We start from the raw sequence: 21,657 nt of genomic DNA, 5'->3' as shown, positions 1-21,657 counted from the left end.
ATACTTGTCACTTAGTTGTTGATCAACTCATGTCATACTTGTCACCTAGTTTTTAGACAACTCATGTCATACTTGTCACCTAGTTGTTGGACAACTCATATCATACTTGTCACCTAGTTGTTGGACAACTCATGTCATACTTGTCACCTAGTTGTTGGACAACTCATGTCATACTTGTCACCTAGTTTTTAGACACTTTATGTCATACTTGTCACCTAGTTGTTGGACAACTCATGTCATACTTGTCACCTGGCTGTTGGACCTCTCATGTCATACTTGTCACCTAGTTGTTGGACAACTTATGTCATACTTTTCACCTGGCTGTTAGACAACTCATGTCATACTTGTCACCTAGTTTTTAGACAACTCATGTCATACTTGTCACCTAGTTGTTAGACAACTCATGTCATACTTGTCACCTAGTTGTTGGACAACTCATGTCATACTTGTCACCTAGATCTTAGACAACTCATGTCATACTTGTCACCTAGTTGTTGGAAAACTTATGTCATACTTGTCACCTGGTTGTTGGACAACTCATGTCATACTTGTCACCTAGTTGTTGGAAAACTCATGTCATACTTGTCACCTAGTTGTTGGACAACTCATGTCATACTTGTCAATTAATTGTTGGACAACTCATGTCATACTTGTCACCTAGTTGTTAGACAACTCATTTTATACTTGTCACCTAGTTGTTAAACAACTCATGTCATACTTGACACTTAATTGTTGGACAACTCATGTCATAATTGTCACCTAGTTGTTGGTCAACTCATGTCATACTTGTCACCTAGTTGTTAGACAACTCATTTCATACTTGTCACCTAGTTGTTAGACAACTCATGTCATACTTGTCACCTAGTTGTTGGAAAACTCATGTCATACTTATCACCTAGTTGTTGGAAAACTCATGTCATACTTGTCACCTGGTTGTTGGACAACTCATGTCATACTTGTCAACTAGTTGTTGGTCAACTCATGTCATACTTGTCATTTGGTTGTTAGACAACTCATATCATATTTGTCACCTAGTTGTTGGACAACTCATGTCATACTTTTCACCTTGTTTTTGGACAGCTCATGTCATACTTGTCACCTAGTTGTTAGACAACTTATGTCATACTTGTCACCTAGTTGTTAGACAACTCATTTCATACTTGTCACCTTGTTGTTGGACAGCTCATGTCATACTTGTCAACTAGTTGTTGGACAACTCATGTCATACTTGTCACCTAGCTGTTGGACAACTCATGTCATACTAGTCACCTAGTTGTTAGACAACTCATTTCATACTTGTCACCTAGTTTTTTGACAACTCAAGTCATACTTGTCACCTAGTTCTTAGACAACTCATGTCATACTTTTCACATAGTTGTTGGACAACTCATGTCATACTTGTCATCTAGTTCTTAGACAACTCATGTCATACTTGTCACCTAGTTGTTGGACAACTCATATCATACTTGTCACTTAGTTGTTGATCAACTCATGTCATACTTGTCACCTAGTTTTTAGACAACTCATGTCATACTTGTCACCTAGTTGTTGGAAAACTCATGTCATACTTATCACCTAGTTGTTGGAAAACTCATGTCATACTTGTCACCTGGTTGTTGGACAACTCATGTCATACTTGTCAACTAGTTGTTGGTCAACTCATGTCATACTTGTCATTTGGTTGTTAGACAACTCATATCATATTTGTCACCTAGTTGTTGGACAACTCATGTCATACTTTTCACCTTGTTGTTGGACAGCTCATGTCATACTTGTCACCTAGTTGTTAGACAACTTATGTCATACTTGTCACCTAGTTGTTAGACAACTCATTTCATACTTGTCACCTTGTTGTTGGACAGCTCATGTCATACTTGTCAACTAGTTGTTGGACAACTCATGTCATACTTGTCACCTAGCTGTTGGACAACTCATGTCATACTAGTCACCTAGTTGTTAGACAACTCATTTCATACTTGTCACCTAGTTTTTTGACAACTCAAGTCATACTTGTCACCTAGTTCTTAGACAACTCATGTCATACTTTTCACATAGTTGTTGGACAACTCATGTTATACTTGTCATCTAGTTCTTAGACAACTCATGTCATACTTGTCACCTAGTTGTTGGACAACTCATATCATACTTGTCACTTAGTTGTTGATCAACTCATGTCATACTTGTCACCTAGTTTTTAGACAACTCATGTCATACTTGTCACCTAGTTGTTGGACAACTCATATCATACTTGTCAACTAGTTGTTGGACAACTCATGTCATACTTGTCACCTAGTTGTTGGACAACTCATGTCATACTTGTCACCTTGTTGTTAGACAACTCATGTCATACTTGTCACCTAGTTGTTGGTCAACTCATGTCATACTTGTTACCTGGCTGTTGGAAAATTCATGTCATACTGCTCACCTAGTTGTTGGACAACTCATGTCATACTTGTCACCTAGTTGTTGGACAACTCATGTCATACTTGTCACCTAGTTGTTGGACAACTCATGTCATACTTGTCAAATAGTTGTTGGACCACTCATGTCATACTTGTCACCTAGTTGTTAGACAACTCATGTCATACTTGTCACCTAGTTGTTGGACAACTCATGTCATACTTGTCACCTGGCTGTTAGACAACTCATGTCATACTTGTCACCTAGTTGTTGGTCAACTCATGTCATAATTGTCACCTAGTTGTTGGACAACTCATGTCATACTTGTCACCTAGTTAATGGAAAACTCATGTCATACTTCTCACCTGGATGTTGGACAACTCATGTCATACTTGTCACCTAGTTGTATGACAAATCATTTTATACTTGTCACCTGGTTGTTGGACAACTCATGTCATACTTGTCACCTAGTTGTTGGACAACTCATGTCATACTTGTCACCTAGTTGTTGGACAACTCATGTCATACTTGTCACCTGGTTGTTGGACAACTTATGTCATACTTGTCACCTAGTTGTTGGACAGCTCATTTCATTCTTGTTACCTAGTTGTTGGACAACTCATGTCATACTTGTCACCTTGTTGTTGGACAGCTCATGTCATACTTGTCACCTAGTTGTTAGACAACTTATGTCATACTTGTCACCTAGTTGTTAGACAACTCATTTCATACTTGTCACCTAGTTGTTAGACAACTCATGTCATACTTGTCACCTAGTTGTTGGAAAACTCATGTCATACTTATCACCTAGTTGTTGGAAAACTCATGTCATACTTGTCACCTGGTTGTTGGACAACTCATGTCATACTTGTCAACTAGTTGTTGGTCAACTCATGTCATACTTGTCATTTGGTTGTTAGACAACTCATATCATATTTGTCACCTAGTTGTTGGACAACTCATGTCATACTTTTCACCTTGTTGTTGGACAGCTCATGTCATACTTGTCACCTAGTTGTTAGACAACTTATGTCATACTTGTCACCTAGTTGTTAGACAACTCATTTCATACTTGTCACCTTGTTGTTGGACAGCTCATGTCATACTTGTCAACTAGTTGTTGGACAACTCATGTCATACTTGTCACCTAGCTGTTGGACAACTCATGTCATACTAGTCACCTAGTTGTTAGACAACTCATTTCATACTTGTCACCTAGTTTTTTGACAACTCAAGTCATACTTGTCACCTAGTTCTTAGACAACTCATGTCATACTTTTCACATAGTTGTTGGACAACTCATGTCATACTTGTCATCTAGTTCTTAGACAACTCATGTCATACTTGTCACCTAGTTGTTGGACAACTCATGTCATACTTTTCACTTAGTTGTTGATCAACTCATGTCATACTTGTCACCTAGTTTTTAGACAACTCATGTCATACTTGTCACCTAGTTGTTGGACAACTCATGTCATACTTGTCACCTGGCTGTTAGACAACTCATGTCATACTTGTCACCTAGTTGTTGATCAACTCATGTCATACTTGTCACCTAGTTTTTAGACAACTCATGTCATACTTGTCACCTAGTTGTTAGACAACTCATGTCATACTTGTCACCTAGTTGTTGGACAACTCATGTCATACTTGTCACCTAGTTGTTGGACAACTCATGTCATACTTGTCACCTGGCTGTTGGACAGCTCATGTCATACTTGTCACCTAGTTGTTGGACAACTCATGTCATACTTGTCACCTAGTTTTTAGAAAACCCATGTCATACTTGTCACCTAGTTTTTAGACAACTCTTGTCATACTTGTCACCTAGTTGTTGGAAAACTCATGTCATACTTGTCACCTAGTTGTTAGACAACTCATGTCATACTTGTCACCTAGTTGTTGGACAACTCATGTCATACTTGTCACCTGGCTGTTAGACAACTCATGTCATACTTGTCACCTAGTTGTTGATCAACTCATGTCATACTTGTCACCTAGTTTTTAGACAACTCATGTCATACTTGTCACCTAGTTGTTGGACAACTCATATCATACTTGTCACCTAGTTGTTGGACAACTCATATCATACTTGTCACCTAGTTGTTGGACAACTCATGTCATACTTGTCACCTAGTTTTTAGACACTTTATGTCATACTTGTCACCTAGTTGTTGGACAACTCATGTCATACTTGTCACCTGGCTGTTGGACCTCTCATGTCATACTTGTCACCTAGTTGTTGGACAACTTATGTCATACTTTTCACCTGGCTGTTAGACATTTCATGTCATACTTGTCACCTAGTTTTTAGACAACTCATGTCATACTTGTCACCTAGTTGTTAGACAACTCATGTCATACTTGTCACCTAGTTGTTGGACAACTCATGTCATACTTGTCGCCTAGATCTTAGACAACTCATGTCATACTTGTCACCTAGTTGTTGGAAAACTTATGTCATACTTGTCACCTGGTTGTTGGACAACTCATGTCATACTTGTCACCTAGTTGTTGGAAAACTCATGTCATACTTGTCACCTAGTTGTTGGACAACTCATGTCATACTTGTCAATTAATTGTTGGACAACTCATGTCATACTTGTCACCTAGTTGTTAGACAACTCATTTTATACTTGTCACCTAGTTGTTAAACAACTCATGTCATACTTGACACTTAATTGTTGGACAACTCATGTCATAATTGTCACCTAGTTGTTGGTCAACTCATGTCATACTTGTCACCTAGTTGTTAGACAACTCATTTCATACTTGTCACCTAGTTGTTAGACAACTCATGTCATACTTGTCACCTAGTTGTTGGAAAACTCATGTCATACTTATCACCTAGTTGTTGGAAAACTCATGTCATACTTGTCACCTGGTTGTTGGACAACTCATGTCATACTTGTCAACTAGTTGTTGGTCAACTCATGTCATACTTGTCATTTGGTTGTTAGACAACTCATATCATATTTGTCACCTAGTTGTTGGACAACTCATGTCATACTTTTCACCTTGTTGTTGGACAGCTCATGTCATACTTGTCACCTAGTTGTTAGACAACTTATGTCATACTTGTCACCTAGTTGTTAGACAACTCATTTCATACTTGTCACCTTGTTGTTGGACAGCTCATGTCATACTTGTCAACTAGTTGTTGGACAACTCATGTCATACTTGTCACCTAGCTGTTGGACAACTCATGTCATACTAGTCACCTAGTTGTTAGACAACTCATTTCATTCTTGTCACCTAGTTTTTTGACAACTCAAGTCATACTTGTCACCTAGTTCTTAGACAACTCATGTCATACTTTTCACATAGTTGTTGGACAACTCATGTCATACTTGTCATCTAGTTCTTAGACAACTCATGTCATACTTGTCACCTAGTTGTTGGACAACTCATATCATACTTGTCACTTAGTTGTTGATCAACTCATGTCATACTTGTCACCTAGTTTTTAGACAACTCATGTCATACTTGTCACCTAGTTGTTGGAAAACTCATGTCATACTTATCACCTAGTTGTTGGAAAACTCATGTCATACTTGTCACCTGGTTGTTGGACAACTCATGTCATACTTGTCAACTAGTTGTTGGTCAACTCATGTCATACTTGTCATTTGGTTGTTAGACAACTCATATCATATTTGTCACCTAGTTGTTGGACAACTCATGTCATACTTTTCACCTTGTTGTTGGACAGCTCATGTCATACTTGTCACCTAGTTGTTAGACAACTTATGTCATACTTGTCACCTAGTTGTTAGACAACTCATTTCATACTTGTCACCTTGTTGTTGGACAGCTCATGTCATACTTGTCAACTAGTTGTTGGACAACTCATGTCATACTTGTCACCTAGCTGTTGGACAACTCATGTCATACTAGTCACCTAGTTGTTAGACAACTCATTTCATACTTGTCACCTAGTTTTTTGACAACTCAAGTCATACTTGTCACCTAGTTCTTAGACAACTCATGTCATACTTTTCACATAGTTGTTGGACAACTCATGTTATACTTGTCATCTAGTTCTTAGACAACTCATGTCATACTTGTCACCTAGTTGTTGGACAACTCATATCATACTTGTCACTTAGTTGTTGATCAACTCATGTCATACTTGTCACCTAGTTTTTAGACAACTCATGTCATACTTGTCACCTAGTTGTTGGACAACTCATATCATACTTGTCAACTAGTTGTTGGACAACTCATGTCATACTTGTCACCTAGTTGTTGGACAACTCATGTCATACTTGTCACCTTGTTGTTAGACAACTCATGTCATACTTGTCACCTAGTTGTTGGTCAACTCATGTCATACTTGTTACCTGGCTGTTGGAAAATTCATGTCATACTGCTCACCTAGTTGTTGGACAACTCATGTCATACTTGTCACCTAGTTGTTGGACAACTCATGTCATACTTGTCACCTAGTTGTTGGACAACTCATGTCATACTTGTCAAATAGTTGTTGGACAACTCATGTCATACTTGTCACCTAGTTGTTAGACAACTCATGTCATACTTGTCACCTAGTTGTTGGACAACTCATGTCATACTTGTCACCTGGCTGTTAGACAACTCATGTCATACTTGTCACCTAGTTGTTGGTCAACTCATGTCATAATTGTCACCTAGTTGTTGGACAACTCATGTCATACTTGTCACCTAGTTAATGGAAAACTCATGTCATACTTCTCACCTGGATGTTGGACAACTCATGTCATACTTGTCACCTAGTTGTATGACAAATCATTTTATACTTGTCACCTGGTTGTTGGACAACTCATGTCATACTTGTCACCTAGTTGTTGGACAACTCATGTCATACTTGTCACCTAGTTGTTGGACAACTCATGTCATACTTGTCACCTGGTTGTTGGACAACTTATGTCATACTTGTCACCTAGTTGTTGGACAGCTCATTTCATTCTTGTTACCTAGTTGTTGGACAACTCATGTCATACTTGTCACCTTGTTGTTGGACAGCTCATGTCATACTTGTCACCTAGTTGTTAGACAACTTATGTCATACTTGTCACCTAGTTGTTAGACAACTCATTTCATACTTGTCACCTAGTTGTTGGACAACTCATGTCATACTTGTCACCTAGTTCTTAGACAACTCATGTCATACTTTTCACCTAGTTGTTGGACAACTCATGTCATACTTGTCACCTAGTTCTTAGACAACTCATGTCATACTTGTAACCTAGTTGTTGGACAACTTATATCATACTTGTCACTTAGTTGTTGATCAACTCATGTCATACTTGTCACCTAGTTTTTAGACAACTCATGTCATACTTGTCACCTAGTTGTTGGACAACTCATATCATACTTGTCACCTAGTTGTTGGACAACTCATGTCATACTTGTCACCTAGTTGTTGGACAACTCATGTCATACTTGTCACCTAGTTTTTAGACACTTTATGTCATACTTGTCACCTAGTTGTTGGACAACTCATGTCATACTTGTCACCTGGCTGTTGGACCTCTCATGTCATACTTGTCACCTAGTTGTTGGACAACTTATGTCATACTTTTCACCTGGCTGTTAGACAACTCATGTCATACTTGTCACCTAGTTTTTAGACAACTCATGTCATACTTGTCACCTAGTTGTTAGACAACTCATGTCATACTTGTCACCTAGTTGTTGGACAACTCATGTCATACTTGTCACCTAGTTGTTGGACAACTCATGTCATACTTGTCACCTGGCTGTTGGACAGCTCATGTCATACTTGTCACCTAGTTGTTGGACAACTCATGTCATACTTGTCACCTAGTTTTTAGAAAACCCATGTCATACTTGTCACCTAGTTTTTAGACAACTCTTGTCATACTTGTCACCTAGTTGTTGGAAAACTCATGTCATACTTATCACCTAGTTGTTGGAAAACTCATGTCATACTTGTCACCTGGTTGTTGGACAACTCATGTCATACTTGTCAACTAGTTGTTGGTCAACTCATGTCATACTTGTCATTTGGTTGTTAGACAACTCATATCATACTTGTCACCTAGTTTTTAGACAACTCATTTCATACTTGTCACCTGGTTGTTGGACAACTCATGTCATACTTGTCACCTAGTTGTTGGTCAACTCATGTCATACTTGTCACCTAGTTGTTAGACAACTCATATCATACTTATCACCTAGTTTTTAGACAACTCATGTCATACTTGTCACCTAGTTGTTAGACAACTCATGTCATACTTGTCACCTGGTTGTTAGACAACTCATATCATACTTGTCACCTAGTTTTTAGACAACTCATGTCATACTTGTCATCTATTTGTAAGGCAACATATGTCATACTTGTCACCTAGTTGTTAGACAACTCATGTAATACTTGTCACCTAGTTGTTGGATAACTTATGTCATACTTGTCACCTAGTTGTTGAACAACTCATGTCATACTTGTCATCTATTTGTAAGACAACTTATGTCATACTTGTCACCTAGTTGTTGGACAACTCATGTCATACTTGTCACCTAGTTGTTAGACAACTCATGTCATACTTGTCACCTAGTTGTTGGACAGCTCATGTCATACTTGTCACCTAGTTGTTGGACAACTCATGTCATACTTGTCACCTGGTTGTTGGACAACTTATGTCATACTTGTCACCTAGTTGTTGGACAGCTCATGTCATTCTTGTCACCTAGTTGTTGGACAACTCATGTCATACTTGTCACCTTGTTGTTGGACAGCTCATGTCATACTTGTCACCTAGTTGTTAGACAACTTATGTCATACTTGTCACCTAGTTGTTAGACAACTCATTTCATACTTGTCACCTTGTTGTTGGACAGCTCATGTCATACTTGTCACCTAGTTGTTGGACAACTCATGTCATACTTGTCACTTAGTTGTTGATCAACTCATGTCATACTTGTCACCTAGTTTTTAGACAACTCATGTCATACTTGTCACCTAGTTGTTGGACAACTCATATCATACTTGTCAACTAGTTGTTGGACAACTCATGTCATACTTGTCACCTAGTTGTTGGACAACTCATATCATACTTGTCACTTAGTTGTTGATCAATTCATGTCATACTTGTCACCTAGTTTTTAGACAACTCATGTCATACTTGTCACCTAGTTGTTGGACAACTCATATCATACTTGTCAACTAGTTGTTGGACAACTCATGTCATACTTGTCACCTAGTTGTTGGACAACTCATGTCATACTTGTCACCTTGTTGTTAGACAACTCATGTCATACTTGTCACCTAGTTGTTGGTCAACTCATGTCATACTTGTTACCTGGCTGTTGGAAAATTCATGTCATACTGCTCACCTAGTTGTTGGACAACTTATGTCATACTTGTCACCTAGTTGTTGGACAACTCATGTCATACTTGTCAAATAGTTGTTGGACAACTCATGTCATACTTGTCACCTAGTTGTTAGACAACTCATGTCATACTTGTCACCTAGTTGTTGGACAACTCATGTCATACTTGTCACCTGGCTGTTAGACAACTCATGTCATACTTGTCACCTAGTTGTTGGTCAACTCATGTCATAATTGTCACCTAGTTGTTAGAAAACTCATGTCATACTTCTCACCTGGATGTTGGACAACTCATGTCATACTTGTCACCTAGTTAATGGAAAACTCATGTCATACTTCTCACCTGGATGTTGGACAACTCATGTCATACTTGTCACCTAGTTGTATGACAACTCATTTTATACTTGTCACCTGGTTTTTGGACAACTCATGTCATACTTGTCACCTAGTTGTTGGACAACTCATGTCATACTTGTCACCTAGTTGTTGGACAACTCATGTCATACTTGTCACCTGGTTGTTGGACAACTCATGTCATACTTGTCACCTAGTTGTTGGACAGCTCATGTCATTCTTGTCACCTAGTTGTTGGACAACTCATGTCATACTTGTCACCTTGTTGTTGGACAGCTCATGTCATACTTGTCACCTAGTTGTTGGACAGCTCATGTCATTCTTGTCACCTAGTTGTTGGACAACTCATGTCATACTTGTCACCTTGTTGTTGGACAGCTCATGTCATACTTGTCACCTAGTTGTTAGACAACTTATGTCATACTTGTCACCTAGTTGTTAGAAAACTCATTTCATACTTGTCACCTTGTTGTTGGACAGCTCATGTCATACTTGTCACCTAGTTGTTGGACAACTCATGTCATACTTGTCACTTAGTTGTTGATCAACTCATGTCATACTTGTCACCTAGTTTTTAGACAACTCATGTCATACTTGTCACCTAGTTGTTGGACAACTCATATCATACTTGTCAACTAGTTGTTGGACAACTCATGTCATACTTGTCACCTAGTTGTTGGACAACTCATATCATACTTGTCACTTAGTTGTTGATCAACTCATGTCATACTTGTCACCTAGTTTTTAGACAACTCATGTCATACTTGTCACCTAGTTGTTGGACAACTCATATCATACTTGTCAATTAGTTGTTGGACAACTCATGTAATACTTGTCACCTAGTTGTTGGACAACTCATATCATACTTGTCACTTAGTTGTTGATCAACTCATGTCATACTTGTCACCTAGTTTTTAGACAACTCATGTCATACTTGTCACCTAGTTGTTGGACAACTCATATCATACTTGTCAACTAGTTGTTGGACAACTCATGTCATACTTGTCACCTAGTTGTTGGACAACTCATGTCATACTTGTCACCTTGTTGTTAGACAACTCATGTCATACTTGTCACCTAGTTGTTGGTCAACTCATGTCATACTTGTTACCTGGCTGTTGGAAAATTCATGTCATACTGCTCACCTAGTTGTTGGACAACTCATGTCATACTTGTCACCTAGTTGTTGGACAACTCATGTCATACTTGTCAAATAGTTGTTGGACAACTCATGTCATACTTGTCACCTAGTTGTTAGACAACTCATGTCATACTTGTCACCTAGTTGTTGGACAACTCATGTCATACTTGTCACCTGGCTGTTAGACAACTCATGTCATACTTGTCACCTAGTTCTTGGTCAACTCATGTCATAATTGTCACCTAGTTGTTAGAAAACTCATGTCATACTTCTCACCTGGATGTTGGATAACTCATGTCATACTTGTCACCTAGTTAATGGAAAACTCATGTCATACTTCTCACCTGGATGTTGGACAACTCATGTCATACTTGTCACCTAGTTGTATGACAACTCATTTTATACTTGTCACCTGGTTGTTGGACAACTCATGTCATACTTGTCACCTAGTTGTTGGACAACTCATGTCATACTTGTCACCTAGTTGTTGGACAACTCATGTCATACTTGTCACTTAGTTGTTGGACAACTCATGTCATACTTGTCACCTAGTTGTTGGACAGCTCATGTCATTTTTGTCACCTAGTTGTTGGACAACTCATGTCATACTTGTCACCTTGTTGTTGGACAGCTCATGTCATACTTGTCACCTAGTTGTTAGACAACTTATGTCATACTTGTCACCTAGTTGTTAGACCACTCATTTTATACTTGTCACCTAGTTGTTGGACAACTCATGTCATACTTGTCACCTAGTTCTTAGACAACTCATGTCATACTTTTCACCTAGTTGTTGGACAACTCATGTCATACTTGTCACCTAGTTCTTAGACAACTCATGTCATACTTGTAACCTAGTTGTTGGACAACTTATATCATACTTGTCACTTAGTTGTTATCAACTCATGTCATACTTGTCACCTAGTTTTTAGACAACTCATGTCATACTTGTCACCTAGTTGTTGGACAACTCATATCATACTTGTCACCTAGTTGTTGGACAACTCATGTCATACTTGTCACCTAGTTGTTGGACAACTCATGTCATAATTGTCACCTAGTTTTTAGACACTTTATGTCATACTTGTCACCTAGTTGTTGGACAACTCATGTCATACTTGTCACCTGGCTGTTGGACCGCTCATGTCATACTTGTCACCTAGTTGTTGGACAACTTATGTCATACTTTTCACCTGGCTGTTAGACAACTCATGTCATACTTGTCACCTAGTTTTTAGACAACTCATGTCATACTTGTCACCTAGTTGTTAGACAACTCATGTCACACTTGTCACCTAGTTGTTGGACAACTCATGTCATACTTGTCACCTAGTTGTTGGACAACTCATGTCATACTTGTCACCTGGCTGTTGGACAGCTCATGTCATACTTGTCACCTAGTTGTTGGACAACTCATGTCATACTTGTCACCTAGTTTTTAGACAACTCATGTCATACTTGTCACCTAGTTGTTGGACAACTCATGTCATACTTGTCACCTTGTTGTTAGACAACTCATGTCATACTTGTCACCTAGTTGTTGGTCAACTCATGTCATACTTGTTACCAGGCTGTTGGAAAATTCATGTCATACTGCTCACCTAGTTGTTGGACAACTCATGTCATACTTGTCACCTAGTTGTTGGACAACTCATGTCATACTTGTCACCTAGTTGTTGGACAACTCATGTCATACTTGTCAAATAGTTGTTGGACAACTCATGTCATACTTGTCACCTAGTTGTTAGACAACTCATGTCATACTTGTCACCTAGTTGTTGGACAACTCATGTCATACTTGTCACCTGGCTGTTAGACAACTCATGTCATACTTGTCATCTAGTTGTTGGTCAACTCATGTCATAATTGTCACCTAGTTGTTGGACAACTCATGTCATACTTGTCACCTAGTTAATGGAAAACTCATGTCATACTTCTCACCTGGATGTTGGACAACTCATGTCATACTTGTCACCTAGTTGTATGACAACTCATTTTATACTTGTCACCTGGTTGTTGGACAACTCATGTCATACTTGTCACCTAGTTGTTGGACAACTCATGTCATACTTGTCACCTAGTTGTTGGACAACTCATGTCATACTTGTCACCTGGTTGTTGGACAACTTATGTCATACTTGTCACCTAGTTGTTGGACAGCTCATTTCATTCTTGTCACCTAGTTGTTGGACAACTCATGTCATACTTGTCACCTTGTTGTTGGACAGCTCATGTCATACTTGTCACCTAGTTGTTAGACAACTTATGTCATACTTGTCACCTAGTTGTTAGACAACTCATTTCATACTTGTCACCTAGTTGTTGGACAACTCATGTCATACTTGTCACCTAGTTCTTAGACAACTCATGTCATACTTGTCACCTAGTTGTTGGACAACTTATATCATACTTGTCACTTAGTTGTTGATCAACTCATGTCATACTTGTCACCTAGTTTTTAGACAACTCATGTCATACTTGTCACCTAGTTGTTGGACAACTCATATCATACTTGTCAACTAGTTGTTGGACAACTCATGTCATACTTGTCACCTAGTTGTTGGACAACTCATGTCATACTTGTCACCTTGTTGTTAGACAACTCATGTCATACTTGTCACCTAGTTGTTGGTCAACTCATGTCATACTTGTTACCTGGCTGTTGGAAAATTCATGTCATACTGCTCACCTAGTTGTTGGACAACTCATGTCATACTTGTCACCTAGTTGTTGGACAACTCATGTCATACTTGTCAAATAGTTGTTGGACAACTCATGTCATACTTGTCACCTAGTTGTTGGACAACTCATATCATACTTGTCACTTAGTTGTTGATCAACTCATGTCATACTTGTCACCTAGTTTTTAGACAACTCATGTCATACTTGTCACCTAGTTGTTGGACAACTCATATCATACTTGTCAACTAGTTGTTGGACAACTCATGTCATACTTGTCACCTAGTTGTTGGACAACTCATGTCATACTTGTCACCTTGTTGTTAGACAACTCATGTCATACTTGTCACCTAGTTGTTGGTCAACTCATGTCATACTTGTTACCTGGCTGTTGGAAAATTCATATCATACTTGTCACCTAGTTGTTGGACAACTCATGTCATACTTGTCACCTAGTTGTTGGACAACTCATGTCATACTTGTCAAATAGTTGTTGGACAACTCATGTCATACTTGTCACCTAGTTGTTAGACAACTCATGTCATACTTGTCACCTAGTTGTTGGACAACTCATGTCATACTTGTCACCTGGCTGTTAGACAACTCATGTCATACTTGTCACCTAGTTGTTGGTCAACTCATGTCATAATTGTCACCTAGTTGTTAGAAAACTCATGTCATACTTCTCACCTGGATGTTGGACAACTCATGTCATACTTGTCACCTAGTTAATGGAAAACTCATGTCATACTTCTCACCTGGATGTTGGACAACTCATGTCATACTTGTCACCTAGTTGTATGACAACTCATTTTATACTTGTCACCTGGTTGTTGGACAACTCATGTCATACTTGTCACCTAGTTGTTGGACAACTCATGTCATACTTGTCACCTAGTTGTTGGACAACTCATGTCATACTTGTCACCTGGTTGTTGGACAACTCATGTCATACTTGTCACCTAGTTGTTGGACAGCTCATGTCATTCTTGTCACCTAGTTGTTGGACAACTCATGTCATACTTGTCACCTTGTTGTTGGACAGCTCATGTCATACTTGTCACCTAGTTGTTAGACAACTTATGTCATACTTGTCACCTAGTTGTTAGACAACTCATTTTATACTTGTCACCTAGTTGTTGGACAACTCATGTCATACTTGTCACCTAGTTCTTAGACAACTCATGTCATACTTTTCACCTAGTTGTTGGACAACTCATGTCATACTTTTCACCTAGTTCTTAGACAACTCATGTCATACTTGTAACCTAGTTGTTGGACAACTTATATCATACTTGTCACTTAGTTGTTGATCAACTCATTTCATACTTGTCACCTAGTTTTTAGACAACTCATGTCATACTTGTCACCTAGTTGTTGGACAACTCATATCATACTTGTCACCTAGTTGTTGGACAACTCATGTCATACTTGTCACCTAGTTGTTGGACAACTCATGTCATACTTGTCACCTAGTTTTTAGACACTTTATGTCATACTTGTCACCTAGTTGTTGGACAACTCATGTCATACTTGTCACCTGGCTGTTGGACCGCTCATGTCATACTTGTCACCTAGTTGTTGGACAACTTATGTCATACTTTTCACCTGGCTGTTAGACAACTCATGTCATACTTGTCACCTAGTTTTTAGACAACTCATGTCATACTTGTCACCTAGTTGTTAGACAACTCATGTCATACTTGTCACCTAGTTGTTGGACAACTCATGTCATACTTGTCACCTAGTTGTTGGACAACTCATGTCATACTTGTCACCTGGCTGTTGGACAGCTCATGTCATACTTGTCACCTAGTTGTTGGACAACTCATGTCATACTTGTCACCTAGTTTTTAGACAACTCATGTCATACTTGTCACCTAGTTTTTAGACAACTCATGTCATACTTGTCACCTAGTTGTTAGACAACTCATGTCATACTTGTCACCTAGTTGTTGGACAACTCATGTCATACTTGTCACCTAGTTGTTGGACAACTCTTGTCATACTTGTCACCTGGTTGTTGGACAACTCATGTCATACTTGTCACCTAGTTGTTGGACAACTCATGTCATACTTGTCACCTAGTTGTTGGACAACTCATGTCATACTTGTCACCTAGTTGTTAGACAACTCATGTCATACTTGTCACCTAGTTGTTGGACAACTCATGTCATACTTGTCACCTAGTTGTTAGACAACTCATGTCATACTTGTCACCTAGTTGTTAGACAACTCATGTCATACTTGTCACCTAGTTGTTGGACAACTCATGTCATACTTGTCACCTAGTTGTTGGACAACTCTTGTCATACTTGTCACCTAGTTGTTAGACGACTCATGTCATACTTGTCACTTAGTTGTTGGACAACTCATGTCATACTTGTCACCTGGATGTTGGACAACTCATGTCATACTTGTCACCTAGTTGTTAGACGACTCATGTCATACTTGTCACTTAGTTGTTAAACAAATTATCTTGGACAACACCTGTCAAACTTGTCATGTCATACTACTACTATTACTACTTTGTTATGTTCTTGTATTTATTGTTGTAATTGTTATAAGTAGCATTCTCTTTTAGCTATTTTAATTTTGTCATAATCTCCCATGATTGTAATTAGAAATAAATTGTATTAACCTGACCTACACATCATCCCCTAGACACATACAAGCTACACAAACAAGCTTTACAAAGAAGCTACACAAACAAGCTACACAAACAAGCTACACAAACAAGCTACACAAACAAGCTACACAAACAAGCTACACAAACAAGCTTTACAAAGAAGCTACACATACAAGCTACACAAACAAGCTTTACAAACAAGCTATACAAACAAGCTACACATACAAGCTACACATACAAGCTACACATACAAGCTACACAAACAAGCTTTACAAAGAAGCTACACAAACAAGCTACACAAACAAGCTACACAAACAAGCTACACATACAAGCTACACAAACAAGCTTTACAAAGAATCTACACAAACAAGCTACACAAACAAGCTACACAAACAAGCTACACATACAAGCTTTACATACAAGCTACACATACAAGCTACACATACAAGCTACACAAACAAGCTACACAAACAAGCTACACAAACAAGCTACACATACAAGCTACACATAGAAGCTACACATACAAGCTACACAAACAAGCTACACAAACAAGCTACACATACAAGCTACACATACAAGCTACACAAACAAGCTACACATACAAGCTACACATACAAGCTACACATACAAGCTACACATACAAGCTACACATACAAGCTACACAAACAAGCTACACAAACAAGCTACACAAACAAGCTACACATACAAGCTACACATACAAGCTACACAAACAAGCAATACATACAAGCTACACAAACAAGCTACACAAACAAGCTACACAAACAAGCTACACAAACAAGCTACACAAACAAGCTACACAAACAAGCTACACAAACAAGCTACACAAACAAGCTACACAAACAAGCTACACAAACAAGCTACACAAACAAGCTACACATACAAGCTACACATACAAGCTACACAAACAAGCTACACAAACAAGCTACACAAACAAGCTACACATACAAGCTACACATACAAGCTACACATACAAGCTACACATACAAGCTACACAAACAAGCTACACAAACAAGCTTTACAAAGAATCTACACAAACAAGCTACACAAACAAGCTACACAAACAAGCTACACATACAAGCTTTACATACAAGCTACACATACAAGCTACACATACAAGCTACACAAACAAGCTACACAAACAAGCTACACAAACAAGCTACACATACGAGCTACACATAGAAGCTACACATACAAGCTACACAAACAAGCTACACAAACAAGCTACACATACAAGCTACACATACAAGCTACACATACAAGCTACACATCAAGCTACACATACAAGCTACACATACAAGCTACACATACAAGCTACACATACAAGCTACACATACAAGCTACACAAACAAGCTACACAAACAAGCTACACAAACAAGCTACACATACAAGCTACACATACAAGCTACACAAACAAGCAATACATACAAGCTACACAAACAAGCTACACAAACAAGCTACACAAACAAGCTACACAAACAAGCTACACAAACAAGCTACACAAACAAGCTACACAAACAAGCTACACAAACAAGCTACACAAACAAGCTACACAAACAAGCTACACAAACAAGCTACACAAACAAGCTACACATACAAGCTACACATACAAGCTACACAAACAAGCTACACAAACAAGCTACACATACAAGCTACACATACAAGCTACACATACAAGCTACACATACAAGCTACACAAACAAGCTACACATACAAGCTACACAAACAAGCAATACATGCTGGTCGCCACAGTCTACTATAACAGCCCTTCAAACATGGTTGATGAATTTCTTATGAAGCTTTTTTTTTAAAGAGCCAATTTGTTTCTCTACAACATGGGTAAATCCTTTTGGTATAGTTCAATTCTTAAATGATTCAACATTTCTTTTTATGCTCAATATATAGAATCCGGCCTTTTGGGGGAAATACCGAAAATAAAATCTAAAGGTTTAACAGAAAGCTTTTCCCGTATAAGACGTTCAGGTTAGGAGTGAATCCAAACTGTGTCTTAGCAAGCAGCTAGAGGGAGAAAATGTAACGTGATCCCGTATGGCATTTGATGAGATACAAGAGTCCATGGTAAATGGGCAGTGTATTGTTATGACTCTACATTGCATGCTGTCATTAGGTGCGAGACTGTGCACCATGAGACACAGGACAGAGACATGATAGGAGAGAGGAAGTGGAAGACGATGATGTCAACAAGCAAGAAGTGTTGTTATTACTTAGTACCATATTGGAATACTTATTGAATTACTGTTGTTATACTATTAAATTAGTTTTTTATATACTCCTTTCGTTGAGGTTCTTTGAGCTCGCTCTTGGCTAAGTTACAGCATATATATATATATATATATATATATATATATATATATATATATATATATATATATATATGCAGGAAATGCAAAATAAAAAAGATAGGATTAATTCTTGATCTTACAAGTTGACAACATCCGCCAATAGAATTTGAGAACCATATTTAATAAACATTGAATGCCTACTAATAGTAATTCGGTTCATCAACATTACATTACCTAAGAATGCCAATAAGTCATTAAACATTATATTACCTAACAAGAGGGATAAGTCAATACACATATTACATTACAAGAGGGATCGATGAAACCAGTCAAGTCTGAGTGTAGAGCAATACTTACAGCCCTTGTCTTCAAAGAACAAACTAGTTGAACTTTGCTATTTCTGATAACAGAACAACGACTTTCTTGTGGACATTGAGTGGCAAAAATATTGGGCATTGACTCTGTCAATCCAGAAAACAAACAGTTATTGTATCAAACATTGCATGCATTATGTAGACAAGAAAAAAGAACAAGTTTTCAGGCCTGATGCTAGCCTGTGCTACAACCTAAATGTACTAAATACAATGTTTGTGTGTGTGTGTGTGTTGTCTACAATGTCAACTTCTTGAGCTACATTCTCCAATGTCGAAAAAAAATGTAAACACCTGACGTGTAGAACTTAAATATTTTAATGATCTCATTAACAAGAGTTAATTATCACACACATTATCTTGACCATTATGTGCACATTAAATGTACTCATGGAATCAACAAAGGCAACAAACTAAAGAGCACAATACTTACACCAAATCAAGAAAGTCATAAAACCTCTAAAGGTCCTTGACGAAACTTAATTTTGGTTTACTGTTTAGAGTGGAACAATGTGTTTTTAATTCCAGACTAATCAACTTTTTGTTTGAGGGGAGGCGTGGGAATATAAAGTGAAGAATATAACTTACATATAAGAATAAGTAAGTAAGTGTAACACAGTGTTTTACTTCAAGTAGAAGTTAGTATTAGTGTTTTATCTCAAGTAAAAATTTTTGTCTTATCTCAAGTAAAAGTTATTGTCTTATCTCAAGTAGAAGTTAGTGTTTTATCTCAAGTAGAAGTTAATGTTAGTGTTTTATCTCAAGTAGAAGTTAGTGTTTTATCACAAGTAAAAGTTATTGTCTTATCTCAAGTAGAAGTAAGTGTTTTATCTCAAGTAGAAGTTAATGTTAGTGTTTTATCTCAAGTAGAAGTTAGTGTTTTATATCAAGTAGAAGTTAATGTTAGTGTTTTATCTCAGGTAGAAGTTAGTGTTTTATCTCAAGTAGAAGTTAATGTTAGTGTTTTATCTCAAGTAGAAGTTAGTGTTTTATCTCAAGTAGAAGTTAGTGTTTTATCTCAAGTAGAAGTTAGTGTTTTATCTCAAGTAGAAGTTAGTGTTTTATCTCAAGTAGAAGTTAGTGTTTTATCTCAAGTAAAAGTTAGTATTTTATCTCAAGTAGAAGTTAATGTTAGTGTTTTATCTCAAGTAGAAGTTAATGTTAATGTTTTATCTCAAGTAGAAGTTAGTGTTTTATCTCAAGTAGAAGTTAATGTTAGTGTTTTATCTCAAGTAGAAGTTAATGTTTTATCTCAAGTAGAAGTTAATGTTTTATCTCAAGTAGAAGCTAATGTTAGTGTTTTATCTCAAGTAGAAGTTAGTGTTTTATCTCAAGTAGAAGTTAATGTTAGTGTTTTATCTCAAGTAGAAGTTAATGTTAGTGTTTTATCTCAAGTAGAAGTTAATGTTAATGTTTTATCTCAAGTAGAAGTTAATGTTAGTGTTTTATCTCAAGTAGAAGTTAATGTTAGTGTTTTATCTCAAGTAGAAGTTAATGTTAGTGTTTTATCTCAAATAGAAGTTAGTGTTTTATCTCAAGTAGAAGTTAATGTTAGTGTTTTATCTCAAGTAGAAGTTAATGTTTTATCTCAAGTAGAAGTTAATGTTAGTGTTTTATCTCAAGTAGAAGTTAATGTTTTATCTCAAGTAGAAGTTAATGTTTTATCTCAAGTAGAAGTTAATGTTAGTGTTTTATCTCAAGTAGAAGTTAATGTTAATGTTTTATCTCAAGTAGAAGTTAATGTTAGTGTTTTATCTCAAGTAGAAGTTAATGTTAGTGTTTTATCTCAAGTAGAAGTTAATGTTAGTGTTTTATCTCAAGTAGAAGTTAGTGTTTTATCTCAAGTAGAAGTTAATGTTAGTGTTTTATCTCAAGTAGAAGTTAATGTTTTATCTCAAGTAGAAGTTAATGTTAGTGTTTTATCTCAAGTAGAAGTTAATGTTTTATCTCAAGTAGAAGTTAATGTTAGTGTTTTATCTCAAGTAGAAGTTAATGTTTTATCTCAAGTAGAAGTTAATGTTTTATCTCAAGTAGAAGTTAATGTTAGTGTTTTATCTCAAGTAGAAGTTAGTGTTAGTGTTTTATCTCAAGTAGAAGTTAATGTTTTATCTCAAGTAGAAGTTAATGTTAGTGTTTTATCTCAAGTAGAAGTTAATGTTAGTGTTTTATGTCAAGTAGAAGTTAATGTTTTATCTCAAGTAGAAGTTAATGTTAGTGTTTTATCTCAAGTAGAAGTTAATGTTATTGTCTTATCTCAAGTAGAAGTTATTGTTTTATCTCAAGTAGAAGTTAATGTTTTATCTCAAGTAGAAGTTAATGTTTTATCTCAAGTAGAAGTTAATGTTTTATCTCAAGTAGAAGTTAATGTTAGTGTTTTATCTCAAGTAGAAGTTAATGTTAGTGTTTTATCTCAAGTAGAAGTTAATGTTA

General features: G+C 37.2%; 1 protein-coding gene across 5 annotated transcripts in view; it reads right to left on the bottom strand.

Moving 5' to 3' along the window:
- LOC106073490 (uncharacterized) overlaps positions 1-21,657 on the bottom strand; it is a 107,431-nt gene that overhangs the window by 37,279 nt on the left and 48,495 nt on the right. For all 5 annotated transcript variants that reach the window (XR_008774123.1, XM_056006900.1, XM_056006899.1 and 2 more), the window contains one exon: positions 19,214-19,317. Coding sequence is in view for 4 of the 5 variants with exons in the window: in XM_056006900.1 (XP_055862875.1) it covers positions 19,214-19,317 (104 nt within the window). In the remaining variant the exon portion in view is untranslated. The remainder of the gene's footprint in view (positions 1-19,213; positions 19,318-21,657) is intronic.

Source organism: Biomphalaria glabrata, chromosome 12 (assembly GCF_947242115.1).
Source record: "Biomphalaria glabrata chromosome 12, xgBioGlab47.1, whole genome shotgun sequence".
NCBI lineage: Eukaryota > Metazoa > Mollusca > Gastropoda > Planorbidae > Biomphalaria > Biomphalaria glabrata.
The sequence above is the reverse complement of the archived record's forward strand: the minus strand, read 5'-3'. Positions and strand labels throughout refer to the sequence as shown.